The sequence below is a fragment of the Anoplolepis gracilipes genome, chromosome 13 (genome assembly GCF_047496725.1).
Source record: "Anoplolepis gracilipes chromosome 13, ASM4749672v1, whole genome shotgun sequence".
In the NCBI taxonomy this organism is placed as follows: domain Eukaryota; kingdom Metazoa; phylum Arthropoda; class Insecta; order Hymenoptera; family Formicidae; genus Anoplolepis; species Anoplolepis gracilipes.
Window position 1 is genome coordinate 1,686,265 of NC_132982.1, and position 24,670 is coordinate 1,710,934.

The 24,670-nt window shown below is 38.2% G+C and overlaps 1 protein-coding gene across 1 annotated transcript; it reads left to right on the forward strand.

Moving 5' to 3' along the window:
- Positions 1-18,642: 18,642 nt before the first annotated feature.
- Positions 18,643-19,992, forward strand: LOC140672616 (uncharacterized). Its single transcript, XM_072904906.1, is given in 2 exon segments — positions 18,643-19,551; positions 19,554-19,992. Coding segments are annotated over 2 exon segments (690 nt in total). The 5' UTR covers positions 18,643-19,287; the 3' UTR covers positions 19,980-19,992.
- The last annotated feature ends 4,678 nt before the right edge of the window (positions 19,993-24,670 follow it).

Below are 24,670 nucleotides of genomic sequence, written 5' to 3' on the forward strand. Positions count from 1 at the left end.
CATACGCTCGTTGCGACAAAAGAAAATCGTCTCCGGGATATTCGGGAGATTCGGTTGTCAAACGAGACACCGAGAGACAGATTTGTGACAGCTGTTAGGCTGGACGGTCGTGTCATATTTAGTACGAAATTGTTATATCTGTAAAGTTCTGTGTTATTGTTCATTATAATTAAAGTGCGAGTTGTTAATATAAAAGTGTATTTTCATTTATGAGTGCGTTCCGCGAGTGTCAGTTGCGTTGCGTCGCGATCGATATTTATATCGATATTATGGACGTAACATTTTGGGGACTCGTCCGGGATAGTCTGGATTGTTTGAATTAAATCTTGCGGACAAAGATTCATAATTTACGAATAATGGCATCCGGAGAAGGAAGCGAAAATATGGAAATTGCTGGACCGTCGTCCGAGACTGTTTCGCGAAAAAGGATGCGAGCTGCTACGCCTCTTAGAACAACTGAACATACTGCATTACAAGCCACAATAAAAGAGATTCATCAGCTAAGACAGGAATAACGACAACAAAGAGCTGATTTCGAGACACTCCTGCAACAGCGAGATGACGAGATCCATCGGATATCAGATCAACAAAACCAGCTAAGTCTCTAATTTAGAATCGCGAGTTCCGATAGTAAATAATTATGAAAGAATAGACACGCGAAAAACAATAGATAAAGAATTGGGTTTTAAATTAAAACCAGATATTTTTGATGGAACAGTTCCACTCTTCTTTTCGCAATTTGAATTAATGCACGGGCGAATCGATAGAGTGAGGCTACAAAAACAGTAGCTCTTGTATCGAGCTTACGAGGTAAAGCACGCGCCGTTTTAGAATGTTTATATGACATAGAAAGTTTAGAATATGGAGAGTTGAAATCAAGATTGGAATTACATTTTGGAGAAAGTCATTTTTCTCAATCTTATTATTTACAATTTACAAATCGAAAACAGAAATCTGGTGAAGATGAGGCAACCTTGGGTTCTGATATAGAACGATTATCTCAATTAGCTTATCCGGAGTATTCTTATCAAGTTCGGGACAAAATTGCGTGTGCACAATTTATTTCAGCAATATCCAATGGTTTTGTGGAAAGAACTCTTCAGCTGGGGGGAATCACTTCCCTCAGAATGACCGTACAAAGAGCGATGACAGTAAAAGTCATTCAGGAAAATAATTTTGTAAAAAATAAAGAATTTAATAAATTTAATGAGAATTTTAATGGGAAAGAGAAAATTTTAAAGAAAGAAGAAAATAAAAATAATGAAAGAAGAGAAGTACAGAATAAAAATAAAAATAAATTCTATAAGAGATATGATGACAATAAGAATGATAAGAGAGAGTGTTGGCAATGTGGTAGTACAGGTCATTTTCGGGCTGAGTGTCCCTCTTTAAAAAAGAAGGAAAACTAGGCCTAGTCGAACTCGCTGGGGCATGTTCGGCAAATAAAAGGAAAGCCCCAGTAAAATTCAGGAACTATTTCCTTAAAAATAAGAAAAATAATCTTGTTAATAATAAGAAATTATTTTGTTATAAAGGATTAATTGATAATCAAATATGTACATTTAAAATTGATTCGGGTTCGGATGTCTCGATAATAAATAAGAAATTGGTTAAAAAATCAAAAACTTTCGAGAATTCCGGTAATTAAATCTAGAAGTTTGAGGTATCTAACGGGAGAAGAAGTTCCCATAGAATTCATGGTTACAATTTTAATCGAGATTGAGAAATGTTCTGTTGAACTCTCAGTATTTGTTGCAGAAATGGAGGATGATTGTTTATTGGGGATTAATTTTCTTTCCGCGGTAAAGTTAGAAAATATTTTTGAACCATTTTTTGGAAACATAGACTATAAAACTGAGGAAAGAAAATTTATTTGTTCTCGGATAAAAAGTTGTAATGAAGAAGTTCCACAATTTATAGAAGAATTATTTAGAAAAGAGTCGGAGAATTTGTTAAAGGAATAAAAAGAGCTTTTTGCCCAATTCCTTATTGAATTTCAGGATGTTTTTACAGAGGATATTGTAGCTGGAAATTGTAATGTCGTTGAACACAGGATTAATGTAATGGAATCGTCTCCAATTAAACAAGTTCCTCGACGAATTCCTACACAAATAAGGGAAGAAGTCTTCAATATTATCGAAGACATGAAGCGTCAAGGAGTGATAGAGGAGTCACGGAGTCCTTGGATTTCTTCAGCAGTTTTAGTCAAAAAGAAAGACGGGAGTATAAGATTTTGTGTAGATTACAGAAAATTAAATGCAGTGACTGTAAAAGATTCTTATCCTATACCTCGGATTGATGACATGTTTGATCAATTATCTGGAAATGTTTGGTTTTCTACTTTAGATCTAAAGAGCGGAAATTGGCAAGTAAAAATTCGTCAAGAGGATAGAGAGAAAACAGCATTCTCGATCGGTAATGGATTATGGCAATTCACTTTTGGACTCTGTAACGCTCCTGCTACTTTTGAGCGTTTAATGGAGGAGGTTTTACAACGATTGTTGTTTAAAATTTGTCTAGTTTATCTCGATGACGTAATTATTTTTGGAAAGAGTTTTGAAAAAATGTTAGATCGTCTCAAACAAGTCTTTTTACGTTTGCGTTCTGCAAAATTGAAATTAAACCCCAAGAAATGTTCTTTTTTTGAAAAAAAATTTTTGGGTCATGTCGTTTCTAAAGAAGAGATTAGTACAGATCCTAATAAAATTTCTGCTGTGAAGAATTGGCCGATTCCTCGTACAAAGAAACAGATTCAAAGTTTCATAGGGTTTTGTTCTTATTATAAGAAATTTGTGAAAGGGTTTTTTTTAATAGCAAAACCATTATTTTCATTAACTGAAAACAAGGTTAAATTTTTCTGGACCGATCAATGTAATGAGGCATTTAAGAAATTAAAAGAAAAATTAATGTCATCGCCTATTTTATCTTTTCCAAGAAACGAGGGACAATTTATTCTTGATACGGATGCTTCCAATCATGGAGTTGATTCAGTGTTGTCACAGATTCAAGACGGAAAGGAGAGAGTAATAGCGTATTATAGTCGAGTTTTGAGTAAAATAGAGAAAAATTATTGTGTTACGCAAAAAAAGCTTTTAGCTGTTATAGATTCGTTAAAGTCTTTTCATCAATATTTATACGGATGTAAATTTATAATTAGAACAAATCATATTTCATTACGATGGTTAGTATCTTTTAAGAATTTGGAGGGACAACTAGCCCACTGGTTAGAAAGAATTCAGCAATATAATTTTGAAATTATTCATCGAAAAGGAATTTCACATGGAAATACTGATGGATTATCTAGACGTCCTTGTCAGCAAAGTGATTGTAATTATTGTAATAAAATTGAATTAAAAGAAAGAGAATTGATTGCTAGAATTATCTTCGAGGGAGATCTTAGGAATTGGAGAAAAGATCAATTAGAAGATCCGGTTATAGTGAAAATTCTTCAAGATAAAGAAAAAGATCAACGTCCTTCTTGGCGAGAAATTGTTTCGACGGATTTAACTTCTAAAATTTATTGGTCACACTGGGATTCTCTTGTTTTGAGAAATGGTGTTTTACAAAGGAAATGAGAATCTCTTAATTTGCAGACTTGTGTTTTTCAGACCATAGTTCCCCAAAAAAAGAGTTCGACAAATTTTGGAAGAAGCTCACGATTCTCCTTCTGGTGGTCATTTCGGTATTAATAAGATTAGATAGACTCCGAAAACAATTTTACTGGGCGACCTGTAAACAAGATATCGAAAATTGGTGTAAATCATGTGAAATCTGTATAGGAGAGGTTCTTCTGAAAAGAGAAAATCAGAAATGCAAATTTTTAATGTTGGAGCTCCCTTCGAGAGGATGCAAATGGATATTCTTGGTCCTTTTCCTAAATCTTTTTCAGGGAATAAATATTTATTAGTAATTGTCGATTATTTCACTAGGTGGGTAGAGGCTTTTCCGTTGAAGAATATTAAAGCAAAAACTATTGCGGGAATGTTTATTAATCAATTAATTTCGAGATATGGTATTCCTATGGAATTGCATACGGATCAAGCAAGAAATTTTTATTCTCGAGTATTCTGTGAATTATCGGAAATATTAGGAATAAAGAAAACTAGGACTACTCCATTTCATCCCCAATCTAATAGAATAGTAAAACGTCAACATCAAACATTAACAAATTATTTAGCTAAATTTGTTTCTGAAAGTCAAAAAGACTGGGACTGTTGGATAGAGTTGAGTTTGTTGGCCTATAGATCTGCTAAACACGAAACTACGGGAATATCTCCTGCCGAGTTGTGTTTTGCAAGAGATTTAAAATTACCTTCTTCGAGTCCTCCTGGAAATAGGAAGAGTTTTTCGGAGGAGAGTTATGCTTTTCAATTAAAAGAAAAATTGAATGAAATTCATCATAGGGTAAGAGAACGCATTGACTTAAAGTCTCTTAGAACAAAAGCTCTCTATGATCGAAAAGCCCGTGAAATAAATTTTCATCCTGGTCAAAAAGTTTGGTTATTTAACCCTCAAAAAGTAATAGGAAGATCTCCAAATTTACAAAACAACTGGGAAAGTTCTTATGAGATAATTAAAAAATTAAATGATGTATTCAAAAGTCGTGTAGACATAAGAAGAAAATAGTTCATTCGGATAGATTAGCTATTTATTGTGAAAGACAGATTTAAACTTATAGAGATTTTGAACATCCGAAACCCGATTAATTTATATTTTTTTTAATTGTTTATAAGTTACTCGTGGAGTTTATGTTTTCACAGAAAAAAATTCCTTTTTGAAGACGTCTCGATACGATCATTTTCTTCAAAAGTACTATAGATTTTAAAGAAGACTGCCTCACTCACGATTTTTGAGCCGTGGTTTTTCCGTGAGTCGAGGGGCAAATGCCGACGCAGGGACTTGAGGAGTCCTTTAAGGATAATGGGTTTACGGGTAGTTACCCCCCCTCTTGTCCGAAGACTTACGGAACACTTTTTACACCCCAAGGGAAAGAAAATCATCGCTGAAATTAGTGAAGATCGATATAAACTGCAAAAAAAAAGATAAGCCGCTCGGTAACCTGCAGCAGTAGCTCGGGGTAGAGCTAGGAGACTCGTCAAGAAGCATAGTATCGACCTTGTTAATCTACAAATTTTTCAATATTTTGGGCAGAGGCCTGAAATAGAACAATGTCAGGATTTTCTAATAAATTATCGGGACGGCAATTATTAAAAGGAGGGGGTAGTGTTACGTGCCACCGGGTACGGTTCTTCCGTGCCACAAAGTCATACGCTCGTTTCGACAAAAGAAAATCGTCTCCGGAATATTCGGGAGATTCGGTTGTCAAATGAGAGACACCGAGAGACAGATTTGTGACAGTTGTTAAGCTGGACGGTCGTATCATATTTAGTACGAAATTGTTATATCTGTAAAGTTCTGTGTAATTGTTCATTATAATTAAAGTGCGTGTTGTTAAACGTGTATTTTCATTTACGAGTACGTTTCGCGAGTGTCAATTGCGTTGTGTCGCGATCGATATTTATATCGATATTACGGACGTAACAATATATATATGGGGCATTCTTTGTCAAATCAGACATCCTTCTGTCCAAAATTCATTTAAGCCGATTTTATCCATTGACGGCTCAAATTGTTCGTTTAGATGTCTACTTTTATTTTCCGTTTAGCCCTTTTCAAAATAGAGATTGAATCGTTCAATATGGCGTGAAATATAATTGAAAAACCATTTTCAAAAAATATTATTTTCAATATTATCAAAAATATTATCAAAAATATTTATTTTTGAGCTCACAAATCGTTCAAATTTCTTTGTAGATGAGTTTTAACGGATAATTTCAGTCGCTGATTGCGAATCTGATGTTAGAATTTCAAAATTCAAAATGGCGGTTTCAATATAGCGGATACGGATGTTAAAATGTCATAGTTTGTGGCTGAAAAAAATCACACGTATTTCTTGTTTAATTTGAAATACTTTGCTTTCTCGTACTTTTTTTTAAAAATCAATCATTTCAGAGATAAAAAATGATAATGATTTGTAGAGGTAATCTCCTTGTGCATGAATGGAATTTAGCGAAAATAAAAATTAAACACAGGTGACTAATAGTTTTTGGTGTCGCTGATTTTGGATCAGATGTTAGATTTTCAAAATTCAAAATGGTGCCACCAATATAACTGACTCAATATGGCTGATCGAAATTTTATTATTGATTAATCTCGTTTCCCGCTCTCGGTATTAACCAGGATCAACGACGAGGACGTTGCGGATGATCCCGTGTATGTGTGTGTGTGTGTGTGTGTGTGTGTGCATGTGTGGCATTTGAATAAAAGATTTTGTGCAGCATTACCTATCCCAGAAATTTTGAAGCATCATTCTTTCACAGTGCCAGCACCTAAAACGTTATTTATTAAAAGATTTTCGAATGGCAGTCATGGAACGAAATTCGTTTACAAAATCTGAACTGAAGAAAATTATTTGTAAACACCCTCCCCCCACACACACACACACACACACACACTCACACGCGCGCGCGGGATCAGATATCCGCAACGTCCTCGTCGTTTATCCTGGTTAATACTGAGAGCGGGAAACAAGATTAATCGATAATAAAATTTCGATCAGCCATATTGAGTCAGTTATATTGGTGGCACCAATTTGAATTTTGAAAATCTAACGTCTGATCCAAAATCAGCGACACCAAAAACTATTAGTCACCTGTGTTTAATTTTTATTTTCGCTAAATTTCATTCATGCACAAGGAGATTACCTCTACAAATCATTATCATTTTTTATCTCTGAAATGATTGATTTTTAAAAAAAAGTACAAGAGAGCGAAGTATTTCAAATTAAACAAGAAATACGTGTGATTTTTTTCAGCCACAAACTATGATATTTTAACATCCGTGTCCGCCATATTGAAACCGCCATTTTGAATTTTGAAAATCTAACATCAGATTCGCAATCAGCGACTCAAATGGTTTCGAGGGGGCCATAAGATGGTATCATTGGTTTGACCTTGAAAAGTCATTTGAAGGTCACGTGAAGGTCACTTCAAGTTTTTTAAATGGAATACCCTATATATTTTTACACATTCTTGTAGCTCATCTCGAGAGCTTTCCAAAACACTTATGACAAAGTATTTTTCATTAAGTATTTTTTGAGTTATAAGGCTTCAAAGTTGCAGTATTTTGACATAAAGTACAAGATATCTTATAAAATATTCATTTTTTGATTATTTTACTCTAATACTTTTATGCACAGAATAACGAGACGAATCAATTGGCATAATTAAAACACATAATTATGTTAAAGTAAAAATCTGAATTTGCAACTGCTACACATTTTTACCATACAACTTTTGTGTGAAATATTTTTCTCTCTCGGGCTTGGTTTTCGAGATATTCGACTGGATGGATAAAAATGGTCCACCCTGTATATATTTTTTATATATACAGGGTGTCCGGTAATAACCGCTTCACTGCTTATATACAGGTAGAGCAGATCAAACTGAGTAGAAAAGTCCCTCTACCATTTTTCGATTTTCGAAATAATTATCAAATAATTAATTAACAAAGATTGACAAATCTGGGTGAGTACAAGCGCGCGGCGAGAAGGCCCATCCTACTGCTACGTGGTTACTAGGCGCTCATTGAATGATAGGAGGAGCGGTCTACGACTGAAAATGGATGCATATGAATAGCGCGCCTATAACCGCGTAACGGTGGGACGGCCTTCTCGCCGCGCGCGCTTTACTCGCGCGGATTTGCCGATCTTTTTTAATTAATTTCTCGATAATTATTTCGAAAATCGAAAAATGGTAGAGGACTTTTCTACTCAGTTTGACCTGCTCTACCTGTATATGAGCGGTGAGGTGATTATTACCGAACACTCTGTATATACAGGTCCTATAACTCTCAATTAATACTTTAGAAGGTGAAAGAAAGTGGAATTTTGAGTAAAAAGTTCCTTTTCCGATTTTGGCTCAGACCATTATTTATTGATTTATTAACAATTAAAGTTGTTAAACTAAACAGAAGTCGCGCGGCTGGAGTACTTAAGAGCGTAGGATGTCACCCTTTGTGCTTACTGTACAGTTTCTCTATTAAAATTTTATTTTAAATTTTCTTATTAAATAATGAATAAATAAATAAATAAATAAATGAATAAATAAATAAAGAAGAATAAATACAATTAGAAATGTATACAAATTTCTAATTACTTTTTATTTTTTTTTATTATTTCTTATTATTTTGTTTATTTTTTGTATTATTGTTTATTATTATGTATTATTTATTTATACATTTTTCATTTATACATTTATTCAATTATTTAATCCATAAATTCTCACGGCTAATCAAGCAATAATGGAAATAACTACAGGATGTTCGCCATGGATATTTAAGAAGATTACTGGCAAAAAACCATTATCATAATAAATAAATTGTTTAAACAATTTTTTTAAAAATTGTCTTTACATGCGTCATATACATATGATGATACTTACGTAATTTTTTTCACAGAAACGATGGTGCTCTCAATTTTTACTTAAACTTTAATTTTTTGAGAAATTTTTAAAACAATTTGTTTTAAATATTTTAGTCGAAAATTGCATCTGAAAAGATGTAGTTTCTGAAAATAACGTTACAATATAAGCAGTGATTTTTTTGATATATTTATTTGATGCAGAAGAAAATTCTGAATTATTATAATATCTTTTATGAGAAAAGAGGTGGTAGAGGGGATAATAAGTGATATAGGGGCAGAGGCGAGGGTTAAAGAGGTGAAAAGGCTAGAGGGAGACAGAGAGAAAGATAGGGAAATGGTGTTAGTGAGGCTGGAGGATGAGGAGCAGAGAAGAGAGATATGGAGGAAGAAGAGTGGGCTGAAGGGAAGGAAGGAGAGAATATTAGATGATTGGACATGGAAGGAAAGGAGGATGAGGTGGAAACTGGAGGAGATAACGAGAAAGGAGGAGAATGCGGGGAAGAGGATAAGATTGGGATATGGGAGGATAATGATAGAGAAGATAGGTGGTGGAGATGGGAAGAGGAGAAGGAAAGGTTGGTAGATGAGAAGGGGAAGAGCAGAAAAGAGGATCAGGGGAAAATTAGGGTGCAGGGTAGATGAGGAGAGGAACGGGAGGGGGAAGGAAGGGGGAGAGGAGGGAGAAGGGGAAGAGAGAGAAAGAGAAGAGGGGGGATGGAGAGCGGTGTTTTGGAATGTGGCGGGTTTGAGAAGGAAAGACGAGGATTTCTGGAGAGGTTTGAGAGTATGGGATGTAGTAGTGTTATCAGAAACATGGGTAGATGAGAAGGGTTGGGAGAGGGTGAAGAGGAAATTGCCAAGAGAGTTAAAATGGGAGATACAAGTAGCAAAGAGGGAGGGGAAGAGAGGACCGAAGGGGGGGTATGTTGATGGGTATAAGGAGAGAGTGCCTAGAGAAAGGAAATAAGATAGAGGGGGGAACGGAGGGTATGATGGTGGGAAGGTTGAGATGGGGAGAAGAGAAATGGAGGGTGATAGGAGTGTACGTGGGGGAGGGCGTGGGGAAGATGACAGGGGAATTGGAGAAGTGGATAAGAAAGGAAGAGGAGGGAGTGAAAACATTAATAGGGGGGGATTTTAATGCGAGGACAGCAGAGGAGGGAGGAAGAGTGGATGGGGGAGAGGAGGAGAAGAGGAGAAGGCGATCGAAAGATAAGAAGAGGAATAGGGAAGGCAGACAGTTGATAGAGTTTTTAGAAGAATGGGGAATGAGAATATTTAATGGGAGGGTAAGAGAGGATGAGAGAGGGGAGTTCACATTTACCGGGGGAAAGAGGGATATAGTAATTGATTACGTGATAGGGGACGGGGAGGTGGAGGAAAAAGTGGGGAGGTTAAAAGTGGGGAATAAGATAGATTCTGACCATCATCCTTTAGAAATATGGATAAGAGGAGAAGAAAAACGAAGGGAAGGGAAAAAAGAGAGAGGAGCGAGAAGGGGATATGGGATGAAGAGGGAAGGAACAGGTTTAGAGAAGCGTTGGAGAGGTCGGGGGAATTAGAACAGGGAGGTGAAGGGAGAGAAGGATGGGAGGTAATAGAAGGGAGAATAAAAGAGGCGATAAGAGAAACGGAGGAGGGAAGAGGAAGAAAGGAGAGAAAGCAGGAAGGATGGTGGGATGAGGAATGTAAGGAGAAGAAAAATGAGGTGAGAAAAGAGTTGAGGGAGTGGCGTAGGGAAGGGGACGAGGGAGAGAGATACAAGAGTAAGAAGAGGGAGTATAATGAGTTGTGTAAAAGGAAAAAGAAGGAAGAGAATGAAAGATGGGAGAAGAAAGCAAGAGAGGTGAAAAAAGAAGGGGAGTTGTGGGAGCTAGTAAATATGGAGAGAAAGAAGGGAAAGAGCAGAGTGAACGAGGAGATTGGGATGGAGAAATGGAGAGAGTATTTTATGAGGTTGCAAGGAGGGGTAGAGAGTAGAGTGATCAGGGGGTACAGGGCTAGGAGGGAGGGAAAGGGGGTGAGGAAGAGATTGGGATAGAAGAGATTAGGGGGGTGATAAGGAAAATAAAAAATGGAAAAGCGGCAGGGATAGATGAGATACCAGGGGAAGTGTGGAAGTACGAGAGAAGAGAATTAGAGAAGTGGGCATGGAGATTCTGTAATAAGATGTAGGGAGGGGAGCGATGGCCTGAAGGATGGAGAGAGGGGGTGGTGATACCAATTGTAAAGAAGGGGGAGGGAGAGAGGATAGAGGACTACAGGGGGGTGACCTTGATGCCAACACTGTATAAAGTCTATGCGACAGTGCTAACGGAAAGGTTAAGGGAAGAGGTAGAGGAGAAGGGGATAGTGCCGCCAAATCAGACAGGGTTTAGGAAGGGGATGGGAACGATGGACAATGTGTATGTGTTGAATTATTTGATAGGAAGACAACTGGAAGGAAGGAAGGGAGGAATGGTGGCATTATTTGTAGATTTAAAGGCGGCGTTTGATTCAGTGGACAGGGAGTCGATGAGAGGTCAAGGGGTGAGGGAGGGACTAGTAAAGAGAGTAGAGGAGATAATGGGGGAGACAACGAGCAAAGTAAGAGTGAGACAGGCGATGGGAGAGAGTTTTTGGACTGGGAACGGGGTAAGACAGGGATGCTCTCTGAGTCCAATGTTGTTTAATATCTTGATTGCGGACTTAGAGGATGAAATGGAGAAAGTAAAATGGGGAGGAGTGATGCTAGGGAGGAAGAGGGTGTACACATTAGCATATGCGGACGATTTGGTGTTGATTGCAGAGGAGGAGGAAGGGATGAGAAGTATGATGGACAGGCTGGAAAGATACATGGATAGAAAGGGACTGGAGGTGAACATAGGGAAGACGAAAGTTATGAGATTTAGGAGAGGGAGAGAAGGAAGAATGACAAAGATAAGCTGGAGGTGCAAGGGGAAGGAGGTGGAGGAGGTGAAAGAGTACAAGTATTTAGTGTACACGCTGCAGAAAAATGGTGGTCAGGAGGCACAGGTGAGGGATAGAGTTAGGAGGGCGGCAGCGTTAATGGAACAGGTATGGGGGATAGGAAAGAGAAGGTTTAGAGGGGATTGGGGAAAGAGGTTATGACTTTTCGATAGGTTGATCTGGGCAGTGTTAGGGTATGGGGTGGAGATATGGGGATGGAAAGAGAGGAAGAGGATGGAGAGGATAGAAGAGAGATATCTAAGATGGGTTCTGGGAGTAGATGTCAGGACGCCGGGTTATATGGTGAGAGAAGAATTGCAGAGGGAGAAATTAAGGGTGAGAGCAGGAAGAAGAGCATGGGGTTTTGAGAAGAGGTTGAGGGAGGGAAAGGGAGGGGAGTTGGCAAGGAGATGCATGGAGGAGATGAGGGATAGGAGTAAGACAGGGGAAGTGGGGTCGAAATGAGAAGAGGAAAGAGAGGGTTTTTTCAAGCATAGAGGGATAAGAGTCTAAGAAATAGAGGAGAAAGAGAAGAGGGAGGAGGATTAGTATAAGGGAATAGAGGATAGGGATAGAGAGGAATAGAAGAAGGAAAGAAGGGGAAAGATGGAGGAGGCGAAATTCAACAGATGGTACAAAGAGGTAAAGGGGGAAGTGATACCGGGGTATCTGAAAAAGAGATGGGGGGAGAGCAGATGGAGAAGGGTAGTGAGGTTTAGATTGGGGAGCGAGATGAGGGAGAGTAAATATTGAAAAGAGGAGGAGAAAAGACGGTGCAGAATATGCGGAGGGGAGACGGAGACATGGGAGCATGTGTGGGAGGGATGCAGGGAGTGGAAGATGGGAGGGGGAAGTTGGCAGGATAAAGTGAGATGGGTTTTAGGGGAGGAAGGAGAGGGAGAGGGATAGATGAGAGAAATTGAAAGGGAGAGGGGTATAGGGGGGAATGATGAATGAGAAAGAATGAAAGAGGGAGAGAGAGTGAGTAGTAGAGGAGGAGAGAGAATGGTTCGAGGGGCTGAGAATAGTCGGATGAAGAAAAAGAAGGATGAAAGAAACAAGCAAAAGGAAGCGGAAGTCCGGTGGGGGGAGATGTGTGTGTGTGTGTATAAGGGGGGGTGCGAGCGTGGGGGAGCCAAGGGGGTTGCCCACGGCCGCAGACCCCCAGGAAATAGGCTAAGTTAGTGGTAAAGTAGGCTAAGCTAGTTTTAAGAACAATTGTAAGAGTTGTAGAGCTGAAAGCCCTAAGGGGAATCAAATAAATATTCTATCTATAATATCTTTTATGTCATGCATGCGTGTAAAGTGGCACATTACGAGCATGTTTTCCGTACGCAAAATAGTCAATTTTACATGAAACACACTTTATATTTTTATATTTTTAGATATAATTTTCGCGATTTCTGACTAAAGGGTTAGTTCTATCCAAGAAATGAAAGAGACCTTTTTTGTGCAGAATTTTAAGACAAACATCTTTTATTTAAAATATTTTTTCGTATCTGCATTCGTTTTCGAGAAATTTAGTAAAACCTGTTTTGAGAGTAGTTTTAAATATTAAGCAACCCTTAAAATATTAAGCAACAATGGATGGAGGAGACAGAAAACTATTTTGACTAATTCTAGTCAGACCCCCACTGTTATCAAAGAAGTATTGACTTTCTTTCTGTGTCTACAGTGCTTGGACAATATTGAGAATATTGAGAATTTGGTCACTTTGACCCTCCGTATCTCCAAAACTACCTCTATGCTCAACTTAAATTTTTTCTGAGATTAATGTTCGATCATATAGAACTGTTTGGCATATAGTTTGATTTGAAATTCGAGGGCCAAAAAATGGGCGAAATTTGGGATTACTCTTTGTATACACATCTAACTGTATTTATTTATTTACCTATCAATTTATTAATTTATTAATTTATTTATTATTTAACAAGAAAATTTATAATAAAATCTTAATGGAGAAAATGTAAGCACGAAGGGTCCCATGGCATGCTACGCTCCTAAGTACTCCGACCGCGCGCCGTCTGATTAGTCAACTTTAATTGTTAATAACTCGATAAATAATGGTCTGAGCCAAAATCAGAAAAGGAATTTTTTACTCAAAACTTCATCTTCTTTCATCCTCTATAGTATTAATTGAGAATTACGGGACACCCTGTATTTATATTGTGACGTTTTTCTTTCGTCCGTCACAAGGGCTGAAAGGCCCGATCGGGAAGGGTTTCACGGGGCCTGCGTCCTCCTATTATAGAGAGAGCACCCTGCGAAATTCAATTTTATTTGCGCGCGTTATTTGCAAGTTTGGCGGAAGCATCTTCTGGTTCGACAGCTACGGAGGTCCAAGGAGTCTGGTTACGACAGCGAGCGGAGGTCAAGAAATGCGGAGAGATCACGCCCGGTAAGACTCATACATTTATTTGATAAATTATAAATCGGCGGAAACATCGGCTGCAGTTAAAAGGTTCACATTCGCAGGATCGGAACGGAGGCGAAAGACCGAGAGGAAACGATCAAAGAGATGGCCACTCTCGACGTATTGAGCATCGGAGCCCCGACCATGGAGCTACAAAGTCTGACTCAACCATGAGGTCCGGGGGAGCCAAGGGCACCGGATCGAGCCGACCGGAAGCTGCTGACAAGCCGCCCTGGGAAGTTGCCTCGCGGGAGCCGACAGATCAAAGATCGATAAGAGGAATCGAACCGGCCGCGATAAGAGACGGCCGTGATTGGCCCTAAGGGCCGCGATAGCGCCACAGGTGGCCTAATTACGTACGACGTCGCCGGTGTGTCTCCCGCAAGCCTCACGCTCGTCACTGTTCGGCGAACGATTGAGGACGACAGGCCTATCGACCCGGCTAGCACGGATCACGAGCGAGACCGGACGACAGAAGAGGAAAAGGATTGTAAGGCCGCCAAACCGGTAACTCACACGATTCGGACGTGCCCTGTCGTATTTGTTGTATTTCTAGTTGTCGCGATTAACGGGGAGATTATATTCCGCCGTCGCGTACTTGTTGCCATATCGTTGTGGGAATTTGTGAAGGGCCGCATTTCGTCCGAGTCGTAAAAGAGCATAACGTCTCTCTCTATAAACGCCGCCGAAAGTCATCATTGTATTGTCGCGTTAAGTACCGTTTAATTGTCGAAATTTATCGTAATACGTGTGGAATTGTATCCGTCGGGAAGCGAGCTCGTGCACTGCGTGTCGCGTGCGACTTTAATATCTCGTGCCGTTTAACGACTCGTGATCCGGGAACAATTGGTGTGACTGTAATCTATTCGAATATAATTTTATGTAAAAGGACGTCGAATTCTTGTATGCCGCGTATTTGGAGAATTTCGCACTTCGTATATTGCGTATAATAAGTACCGCGGTGATTGATAGCGAAGGTCGATGCCGAGCGCGCATGTTTACGCGTATTCCTGAAAGTTTATTGTAGATCGATTAGCGCGATTAATGGATGATTCGCGGCCGAGACTGACGTATCTCATCGAAATATTTGTCTGTATGATCGTCGCGACCTTAATAAGCCGCGAGCGATTTGCGGAAACCTCCAAATTCATCTAACATCAAGCGTAATCCGATACCTCTCGGTCGCGGCATCGCGCCGTCACGCGCCTTTCACATGCCCAAAGCGTGCGACTTTTACTAGTTGTCGCATTCAGAATAACTCTCTTCGATATCTATCGTTCGAACCGGGAATTTCCTTGTATACCATACCCATTCTACTTATTTATTGTTAAATATATTTATTCTCTAAATTTGATAATTGTGTCTGTTTCTCCGGAGGCTTTCTCACCCGCCAACTATCGATTCTCGATCCCGTCCGGCTCCTGACGCACACCCCCCCCCCTCTGCCATTTTAGTACTGACTAGTCGTTTTAGCTACCGTCGCGGTCGTAATTGCTTTAAAATTTTAAGTGGATCATACGAGTATCGTGCTAATTGAAGACGGCGCGAATTTTCGCGCCTGGCGCCTAAAAATTACTGTTCTTATAGAGAAAAACGCCGATTAATCAAGCGATCGCGCCGAAGGTGTACCGTAGGCCAGTCCACCGGCAAAAATTATATAAAGGAGCATACACGGTAATTAATCAAAAGTATATATACAGTCACAATATACATATATATATAATAAAAAGATTTTGTCATAAATAAGCTGTGAAAGGTGAGAGAAAAGCTATACATATAAGATATAAGACTCAGAGCGAGCCACGAGCTATGTCGTATGATGCCGCGTTGCCTCGCGAACTCGGTAGAAAGTGAGAAGAAGACAGAAAATATATATCTCTCCTTCTCTACTCTCCGAAGTTAGCCGAGGTGCCGAGCTCACACCTACAGGACTCGAGCTTGTGAGTACACGCACGGGCATAAATGGTGTCCGTCGGTAAATGTGTATGTACGTACGTGTATGACAACCGAAAGCGTCACATACACATGCAGCGCGTACGTGTCACTTGAAGCGCGACGGAGTTCATGCAGCGGAGGAGAAAAAAGTGGGAGGCAATCCGATGTTGCATCCTTAGCGCAAGCCGCACGATCGAGAGAGAAAGCATGACAAGACATGATGCCGATTAGTGGTGTCCTGTAGTTCTGCCTTACTCACTCTACGCTTGAATGCAGGAGGAATGAGCGAGAGAGCTGTAGGACACCGCGTTGTCTCTATATACGTCTCGTTTGCTCTCGCGCTTATGTCATGCTTTCTTTCTTATTCCTTTAAGAAACGTGGCTGAACCCTGCGCATCGACTGCTGGCATTCATAAAATTATAATTATATCATATTAATATTAGAAATTCATCGGTTTCATATATAGCAAAAAAACATATGCTTATTCTAATTAAATATTAATTTATTTATGATTGCGTAATTTTTTTTTTCTATTTATGTAAAAAAATTTGGTAAAAAATATATGTACATGTATCATTATGAGTAATTTTGAGATTCACTAGAATAGTAATTGTAAACTTGCACCCGTTTGTAATTAAATTTATAATTACATATAAATAAATGTGTAGAAATGATAATTTGTGATATAAAATATTTTTCGTAATTGTATTATTACAAAACTCAAATTTTAAATTGCCGATAAAAAATTTCTTATGTATAGTTATGCAGAATTGAATATTATTATACAGGATTCTACACAATTGTGTAAAAATATGTATAATTATTATAGATGACACCGTATAAAACGTTACGTATATTTATATATAAATGGATTGATAGCTACAATTAGAATTATGTATATGTAAGCTTATACATACTTATACACAATGCCTGCAACATTTTATGTATAATTATTAATAATTATATATAAAATGGATTTCGTATATAAATTTGTATAATTAGATACGACTATTTTTGTCTGATTATATATAAAAATTTTTTACCGGGTTTATAACACAATATCGATATCTGATCGAATTTATGATTTGTCACAAATGAACCAACGAGCATCTAACTGTAAATTTACAATACTTATATAAAAATGTAACTAATTTAGGGAAGATAACATTATGCTGCGTAATATTACAAAAATTTAGATATCTTCATAAATTTTTTTAAAATGTTAATGATATAGTGATACATATATTAATATTAAATATTAATTTAAAGTAAATTAAAAACTCTATTTTTTAAACTCTATTTATTTTCTCTCTTTTTTATTTATTTTCATAAATACATATATATATATATATATATATATATTTTTATATATAATTATATATAAAATATAAAATAAATAAATATATGTATATATACAGGGTGATTCAAAACAACCTGATGTCTTTAAAATGACATATTCTTGAGTGAATTCTAGGACAATTTTTCCTTTACCAAAATTTGATTTGAAGCGTAATTTTTGAGTTATAAGCAGAAATAGTTAGCAAATCACGCGTCAAGTAAAGAAGGCAGGCAAAAGCAGCGCACCATGCCGCGAGCGCGGGCGCAGCTGACCGTCCGACGGGTGATTACCACCGCATGAGTCGCTATTTTATCTTATAACATAAAATTATGCTTTAAATAAAATTTTGGGAAAGAAGAAAATGTCTTAAAATTACGTCAGGAATACGTGTGCCTTAAAATAACGTTACTTTAATGACCAAAAGTTGTTCCGGATTGCCGGCCGTCGGACATATACACTTTAACCGTCTCCGTACGACGCTCCTTCAATTGTCGTCGACGAGTTCAAACCAATCGATATATTGATTTTCCGGGTCAGCTAAGAAAATGAATCAATATTTTTTCAAAAACGGACGACACAGACATCATTTAATATTAATATATGTATCACTACATCACAGATACAACACTTGATTGACACAATACAGATTACAGCAATAACGAGTTTATTGTTTATTCACTCACTACCTATTCACCGATATATATATATATATATATATATATATATATATATATATAGAGAGAGAGAGAGAGAGAAAGTCTGCTTTCGGGCGTAACAATATATATGTATATATATACAGGGTGGACCATTTTAATCCATCCAGTCGAATATCTCGAAAACCAAGCTCGGGAGAGAAAAATGTTTCAGACAATAGTTGTTTGGTTTCGAGGGGGCTATAAGATGGTACTATTGGTTTGACCTTCAAGAATTATTTGAAGGTCACCTCAATTTTTTTAAATGGCATCCCCTATTTTTTATTACATATTCTTGTAGCTGACCTCGAGAGCTTTCCAAAACACTATAATCAAATGTTTCTTCACTGAGTACTTTTCGAGTTATATAAAGCTCCAAAGTTGCAGTTTGAAAAAATTCAAAATATCTCGTAAAATATTCACTTTCCGATAGTGTTATCTTACATGATTCAACTAGTCAAGGCAAGATTTGGACATAATCTAACTGGTCAAGGCAAGACCGGAACATGATCCAGCCAGTGAAGGCAAGATCTGAGCATGATGCAGCCAGTAAAGGTAAGATTCGAACATGCTCCATACACACGAGCACGTACACACACTTTACATACACTTGCACACACCCTACATACATATTCCACACACACTCATACATAGGTTATGTGACATAACTTACACGCATGTACACACACTTTACATGCTCTTACACACACCACATGAACACTCCACACACATACACACACATTCCGCATACATTCACACATAACCTATACACACATACACATACCTCACACACACTTATATATACACATCCCACATTTACACACACACAGATAATCGGCCCATGTAGACGATTGCTACAAACCCTGTTCGCAGAAGTACAAACCTGATTGATCCCTTGATTGTTCTTGATGTTCTACTCATCTCAAATAGTCTATTTTTGAAATAATATACCCTCTATTGTTTCCAAAGAAAATATCGACCAGAAAATTTATTTGTCACTATTTAGGAATCAATTGATTACGAAAATCTCTTCCACTGTTGATCGGAGTATCAAACTTTATTACTCACAATCAGAGGCTTACGTCTGCCGACAATACCCATGGCTGATTATCGTCCCTCAGAGATTGTTGATATTCTTCTTGTTCTCGAAGAATGTCAACTAAATTATCATGAAGCTTCGCGAGTTTACCGGAATCGTTACCCCGAAAGAGAACAACATCCGAATCATATACAATCCGGGACCTCGAACTAAGAACTCGCCAAGGCCGCTTAGAACGTCAAAGAGCACATCATGAGTATGATGAAGATGATGTGCGTGTGCATGTTATCTTGGCATTCATTCATCTTAATCTTCATACAAGTAGTATTATAGCTAGAGAAATTGGTATCCCGAGAATAACGATCTTAAGAATTTTGAAGAAAATAAAGTACCATCCTTACCATATCACGTTAACACAAACTCTTACTCAAGCAGATATGCCGTTGCGTGTACAATTTTGTCAATGGGCACAACAGATGATCCGAGCTGATCCGAATTTCTTCTATTATGTTATGTTCTCTGATAAAGCGACGTTCAAAAATAATGGTGAATTGAATAGACATAATTGCCATTATTGGTCAGATATTATTAACCCACATTGGCATAGACAAGAAGATAATCAACATCGCTGGAGTGTGCATGTTTGGTGTGGTATTATAAATGGTTTCTTGATTGGTCCTTATTTCTTTGAAGGAAATGTTAATAGTGTAATAGTGTAAATTTTTTGGAACTTTTCAGGGATCATTTACCACAATTGCTTGAAGACGTTGATTTTCATACACGTCAAAGAATATGGATACAAATGGACGGGGCGCCACCTCATTATGCGACAATAGTGAGAGCTTATCTAGATCGAGAATACAATGGCAGATGGATTGGGCGACGAGGGGCCATCGCATGGCCTCCACGATCACCTGATCTAACTTTACTTGATTTTTATTTATGGAGGTATATTAAAAATGTGGTTTATGAGCATGCGCCTACAACTAGAGAAGATATGATAGAGAGAATAAGAGTAGCTTGCGCAAATATACCGCGAACTGTCTTACTCAAAACGGTCAGGCACTTCGAAAATAGGTTGGAATTATGTATTCAAGCCAATGGAGATAATTTTGAACAGTTCCTTTGATAAAGATCTTACCTTGACTGGTTGGATCATACTCGGATCTTATCTTTACTGGTTGGATCATGCCTAGATCTTACCTTCACTGGTTGGATCATGTCCAGATCTTGCCTTGACTGGCTGGATCATACTCGGATCTTACCTTCACTGGCTACATCATGCCTAGATCTTACCTTCACTGGTTGGATCATGTCCAGATCTTGCCTTAACTGGTTGGATCATTCTCGGATCTTATCTTTACTGGTTGGATCATGTCCAGATCTTGCCTTGACTAGTTGAATCATGTAAGATAAGACTATCGGAAAGTGAATATTTTACGAGATATTTTGAATTTTTTCAAACTGCAACTTTGGAGCTTTATAACTCGAAAAGTACTTAATGAAGAAACATTTGATTATAGTGTTTTGGAAAGCTCTCGAGGTCAGTTACAAGAATATGTAAATAAAAAATAGGGGCTACCATTTAAAAAAATTGAGGTGACCTTCATGTGACCTTCAAATAATTCTTCAAGGTCAAACCAATGGTACCATCTTATGGCCCCCTCGAAACCAAATAACTTTTGTCTGAAACATTTTTCTCTCCCGGGCTTGGTTTTAAAGATATTCGACTGAATGGATTAAAATGGTCCACCCTGTATATATATATATATATATATATATATATGTGTGTGTGAGCGTGCGTGCGTGCGTGCGTGCGTGTGTGTGTGTAAGTTTTTATATCTGTCTTACTCATACGAACAATGCTGTTCATTAACGAACAATAAAAAACCTGGAATTATACATCCGCCGCGCGGCCGACTTGCCGCACGCTTCCAGCCGCGCCGGCGAACGCGCAAACTCGGAGGAATCCAAACTCTCCAATCGGATTCCTCCAACTCGGCTCAAGAATCCGAATCTCTTATCACCAAACGGTCGCACGAAGGGAAGATAAACAACAACAAAGATCGAACGAATTTAACAAAAGATGACTTTGAGTCCTCAACTTAATAACAAAATTGTCATCGAGAAAAGTCGAGAATATTCTCGAAACTTGACGGCTATAAAATTCCTTTCGCGCGACCGTTTCAACGCACTTGATCTCGAACCTCGTAGCTGACAGTGTGTTACTCCGCTTCTTAAAATCGATCGTGAAAAAACTCAGAATAGCTTGTTCTTTCTGAGATTCGTTGCTCGCGAATCGCGATATATGGGGCCCCCTTACTACTTCGAACGCGTTTTATAGTTTCGCGCTTGAATCCACCGCGAGTTGGTGAATCCCGCTAGCGAAACGCGTGATCCTTTTTACGTGCCTCAGCGCCGCAATCATTTTCGTCAGTCGTTAACCGTGAGTTCCGACCCGATAGGAACTTTGTTAAAAGGGTTTACTCCACTTGAAATAAGAATTGTAAATAGTTTTAATTAAAGACAAAGCTACATCAACAATTTGTAATCTCTCGCTCGATCCTTCGTCTTCCGCGCAATCTCGCATAAATGCCGTTTCTCTTTTCTTTTTATTTATTCTTTGTTTATTGATGAATTACTAAGAGACCGCGTTTTTCAACTTTTTATTTCCTTTCTATTTTTGTTTTATTAAAGTATTTATCGTGATGCCATAGCAGAGAACGCATTATTAATCGCGATAAGTATTACGATGCCTCAAAATTTGTGTCCTGAGATACGAGGTCGCATCGTTGGACAGTGGCAGGCCGGAAGAACAGTCCGTTCAGGCGAAGGATGGACGGCCCTTCATGGATAGAGGGGCCGTATGACCTCGTCTTCCCTTGGTAAGGAGATAGAGAGAGTCCCGGGACATAAACCCGGGACTGGGGGGACCGGAGATCGGGGTAGGGACCCTGATCTTCGGATCTCGCACCCCCCCCCCCCATCTGGGAGGGAGGCGGGCTACGTGGAGAGGTGGTGTCCCTCCCGTAGTCCGAAATAATTAACATCACACGGCCGGAAGTCGGAGAGCACAGCCAGCTCTCCGACTAAGCGGTGTCGACCCTCACCTAACCGGCACCGCGAGGAAGACATAAATGTCGAGGGGGGGAGCGTGGAAGATTATGCCACTGGCAATGCCCACGCTCCCCCCGTCAATCGACCAGGCCGGACGCCGCAGAGGTTTTAGTGGATTAAAGTCCCACATAACCCGCCGACACTCCCTCCCACGGGCTAATGTGGGGTCGACGGGTATGCATGATGCATTTCCCCTGCATTAACAAAAAAGAAAAAAAAAAGGCCGGAAGAACAGTAGCGGAAATCGCTGCTGCGATTTCGTGCTCTGACAAAACTGTTCGACGGATACAACAATTTGCTGATGGTGGTGATCATGCTTTGCATGATCATTGTTGGCATAATCGTAAGCCTCGTAAAACCAGGGCGGAAGAAGACGAGGCTATCGTTGCCGCAGCAGTTGAGCAACCCTTCGGCGCTGTCCAAGAAGCTCTCAACGCGGCGAACGTGCAAATATTGGATCGGATCGCCCGGCGATGTCTGAACGAAGCTGGGTTACATTGCTACCGTCCAGCCCACAAAATTCCGCTGACTCCTGTTCATCGGGAGCAGCGCATCGCGTTCACTTTGGAGAACCTGGTGACGAGCCGTGAGGAGTGGGAGGCTGTGATCTGGACCGATGAAAAGGTCTTTGTATCATCTGTCGACCGCACACCTCATGTATGGCGATCAAGGAATCAAAGGTTGCATCCGAACCATGTTGTGCCTCTTCACAAAAGTGGAAGGATTTTGTGTGGAATGTGGGGCTGGATTTCGGAAATTGCAATCGGCGAATTGGTGCAAATTCCCTCGCGGATGAACTCTGCGGACTATATTCGCATACTGGAGGATGTTCTTTTTCCTTTAGTACGCGCAATCTATCCCACAGAGGATGTACCAGTTATCCGGTTAGTGCAGGATAACTCTGGAGTCTATACCTCACATGAAACACGGGCATGGTTTCGGCATCATCCGGAGATTCAACTGGTCAACTGGCCTGCACGTTCACCAGATCTAAATTTGATCAAAAATGTCTGGGCACAAATGGTTCAACGATGGAAACCAAGACGGGAGAGGACGGTAGCAGCGTTAGTTAACCATGAGAGAGAAGTCTGGAAAGGGCTTCGGCATCGACCAGACTTTCTCGCAAATTTGATTGATTCGATACCAAATCGACTCAATCAAGTTATTGACCGAGACGGATACTGGACGGATTATTAAATGATATGCAGCTTTCGCGCTTGTCCCACGATCGGCCCTTTTCAGGGCCAATAAAACTTTTACACCGCGAGGAGAAGCGTCTATAGGCGTCTCACTCGTTCGTATACTCTGTATATATATATATATATATATATATATATATATATATATATATATATATATAGTGTTACGTCCAAAAGCAGACTCGTCTTCTTGCGACGCTCGTTTTTCTTTCAAACTTTTGACCGATCGATATATCGATTTCCTTACAGCTGACACGGACGTAACAATATATATAATTCTATATAATTATATATATATAATATTTTTTATATATAAATTCTCTCTCTCTCTCTCTCTATATATATATATTTTTATTTTATATTTTATATATAATTATATATAATTATATATAAAAATATATACATATGTATTTATGAAAATAAATAAAAAAGAGAGAAAATAAATAGAGTTTAAAAAATAGAGTTTTTAATTAACTTTAAATTAATATTTAATATTAATATATGTATCATTATATCATTAATATTTTTAAAAAATTTATGAAGATATCTAAATTTTTGTAATATTACGCAGCATAACGTTATCTTCCCTAAATTAGTTACATTTTTATATAAATAAATTTACAGTTAGATGCTCGTTGGTTCATTTATGACAAACCATGAATTCGATCAGATATCGATATTGTGTTATAAACCCGGTAAAAAATTTTTATATATAATCAGACAAAAATAGTAGTATCTAATTATACAAATTTATATACGAAATTTGTCCATTTTATATATAATTATATATAATTATTAATAATTATACATAAAATGTTGCAGGCATTGTGTATAAGTATGTATAAGCTTACATATACATAATTCTAATTGTAGCTATCAATCCATTTATATATAAATATACGTAACGTTTTATACGGTGTCATCTATAATAATTATACATATTTTTACACAATTGTGTAGAATCCTGTATAATAATATTCAATTCTGCATAACTATACATAAGAATTATTAAATAAATTTAAAACGGCAATAGAGAGCAAAAATTAAGTTGTGTTAAACGAGTTAGGTCTTAATTAAGCATTCATATAGTATTAAAACATAATAATAAGGTATATTATAGATAATATCAAAAATGATAATAATTATTACATATGTCGCATAATCTTCAATAATAAAATTACTATTAGCTGTGTTCTATATCGCATTATCATAACGCAAATCAATCCTCATATCAAAAATTACAAATGTTAAGAGAATCTTTATATCGCATTTACGTAACTCTATTCATACGAAGATATTAAACCGACAAATGTTAACAAGAATTTACAATTCAATAATATAATTATTTGGATGCGTACGTTTCGAGCTCAATCTTTGAGTCTTCGCCAGCGCAAACATTAAATCACAAATATAAAAATTTTTAAATTAAAACGAGAATATTTACTAATGTGTTATGAGTATAAATGTAAAACGCTATTGTCTCAGTTGAATCTACTCCGATAGA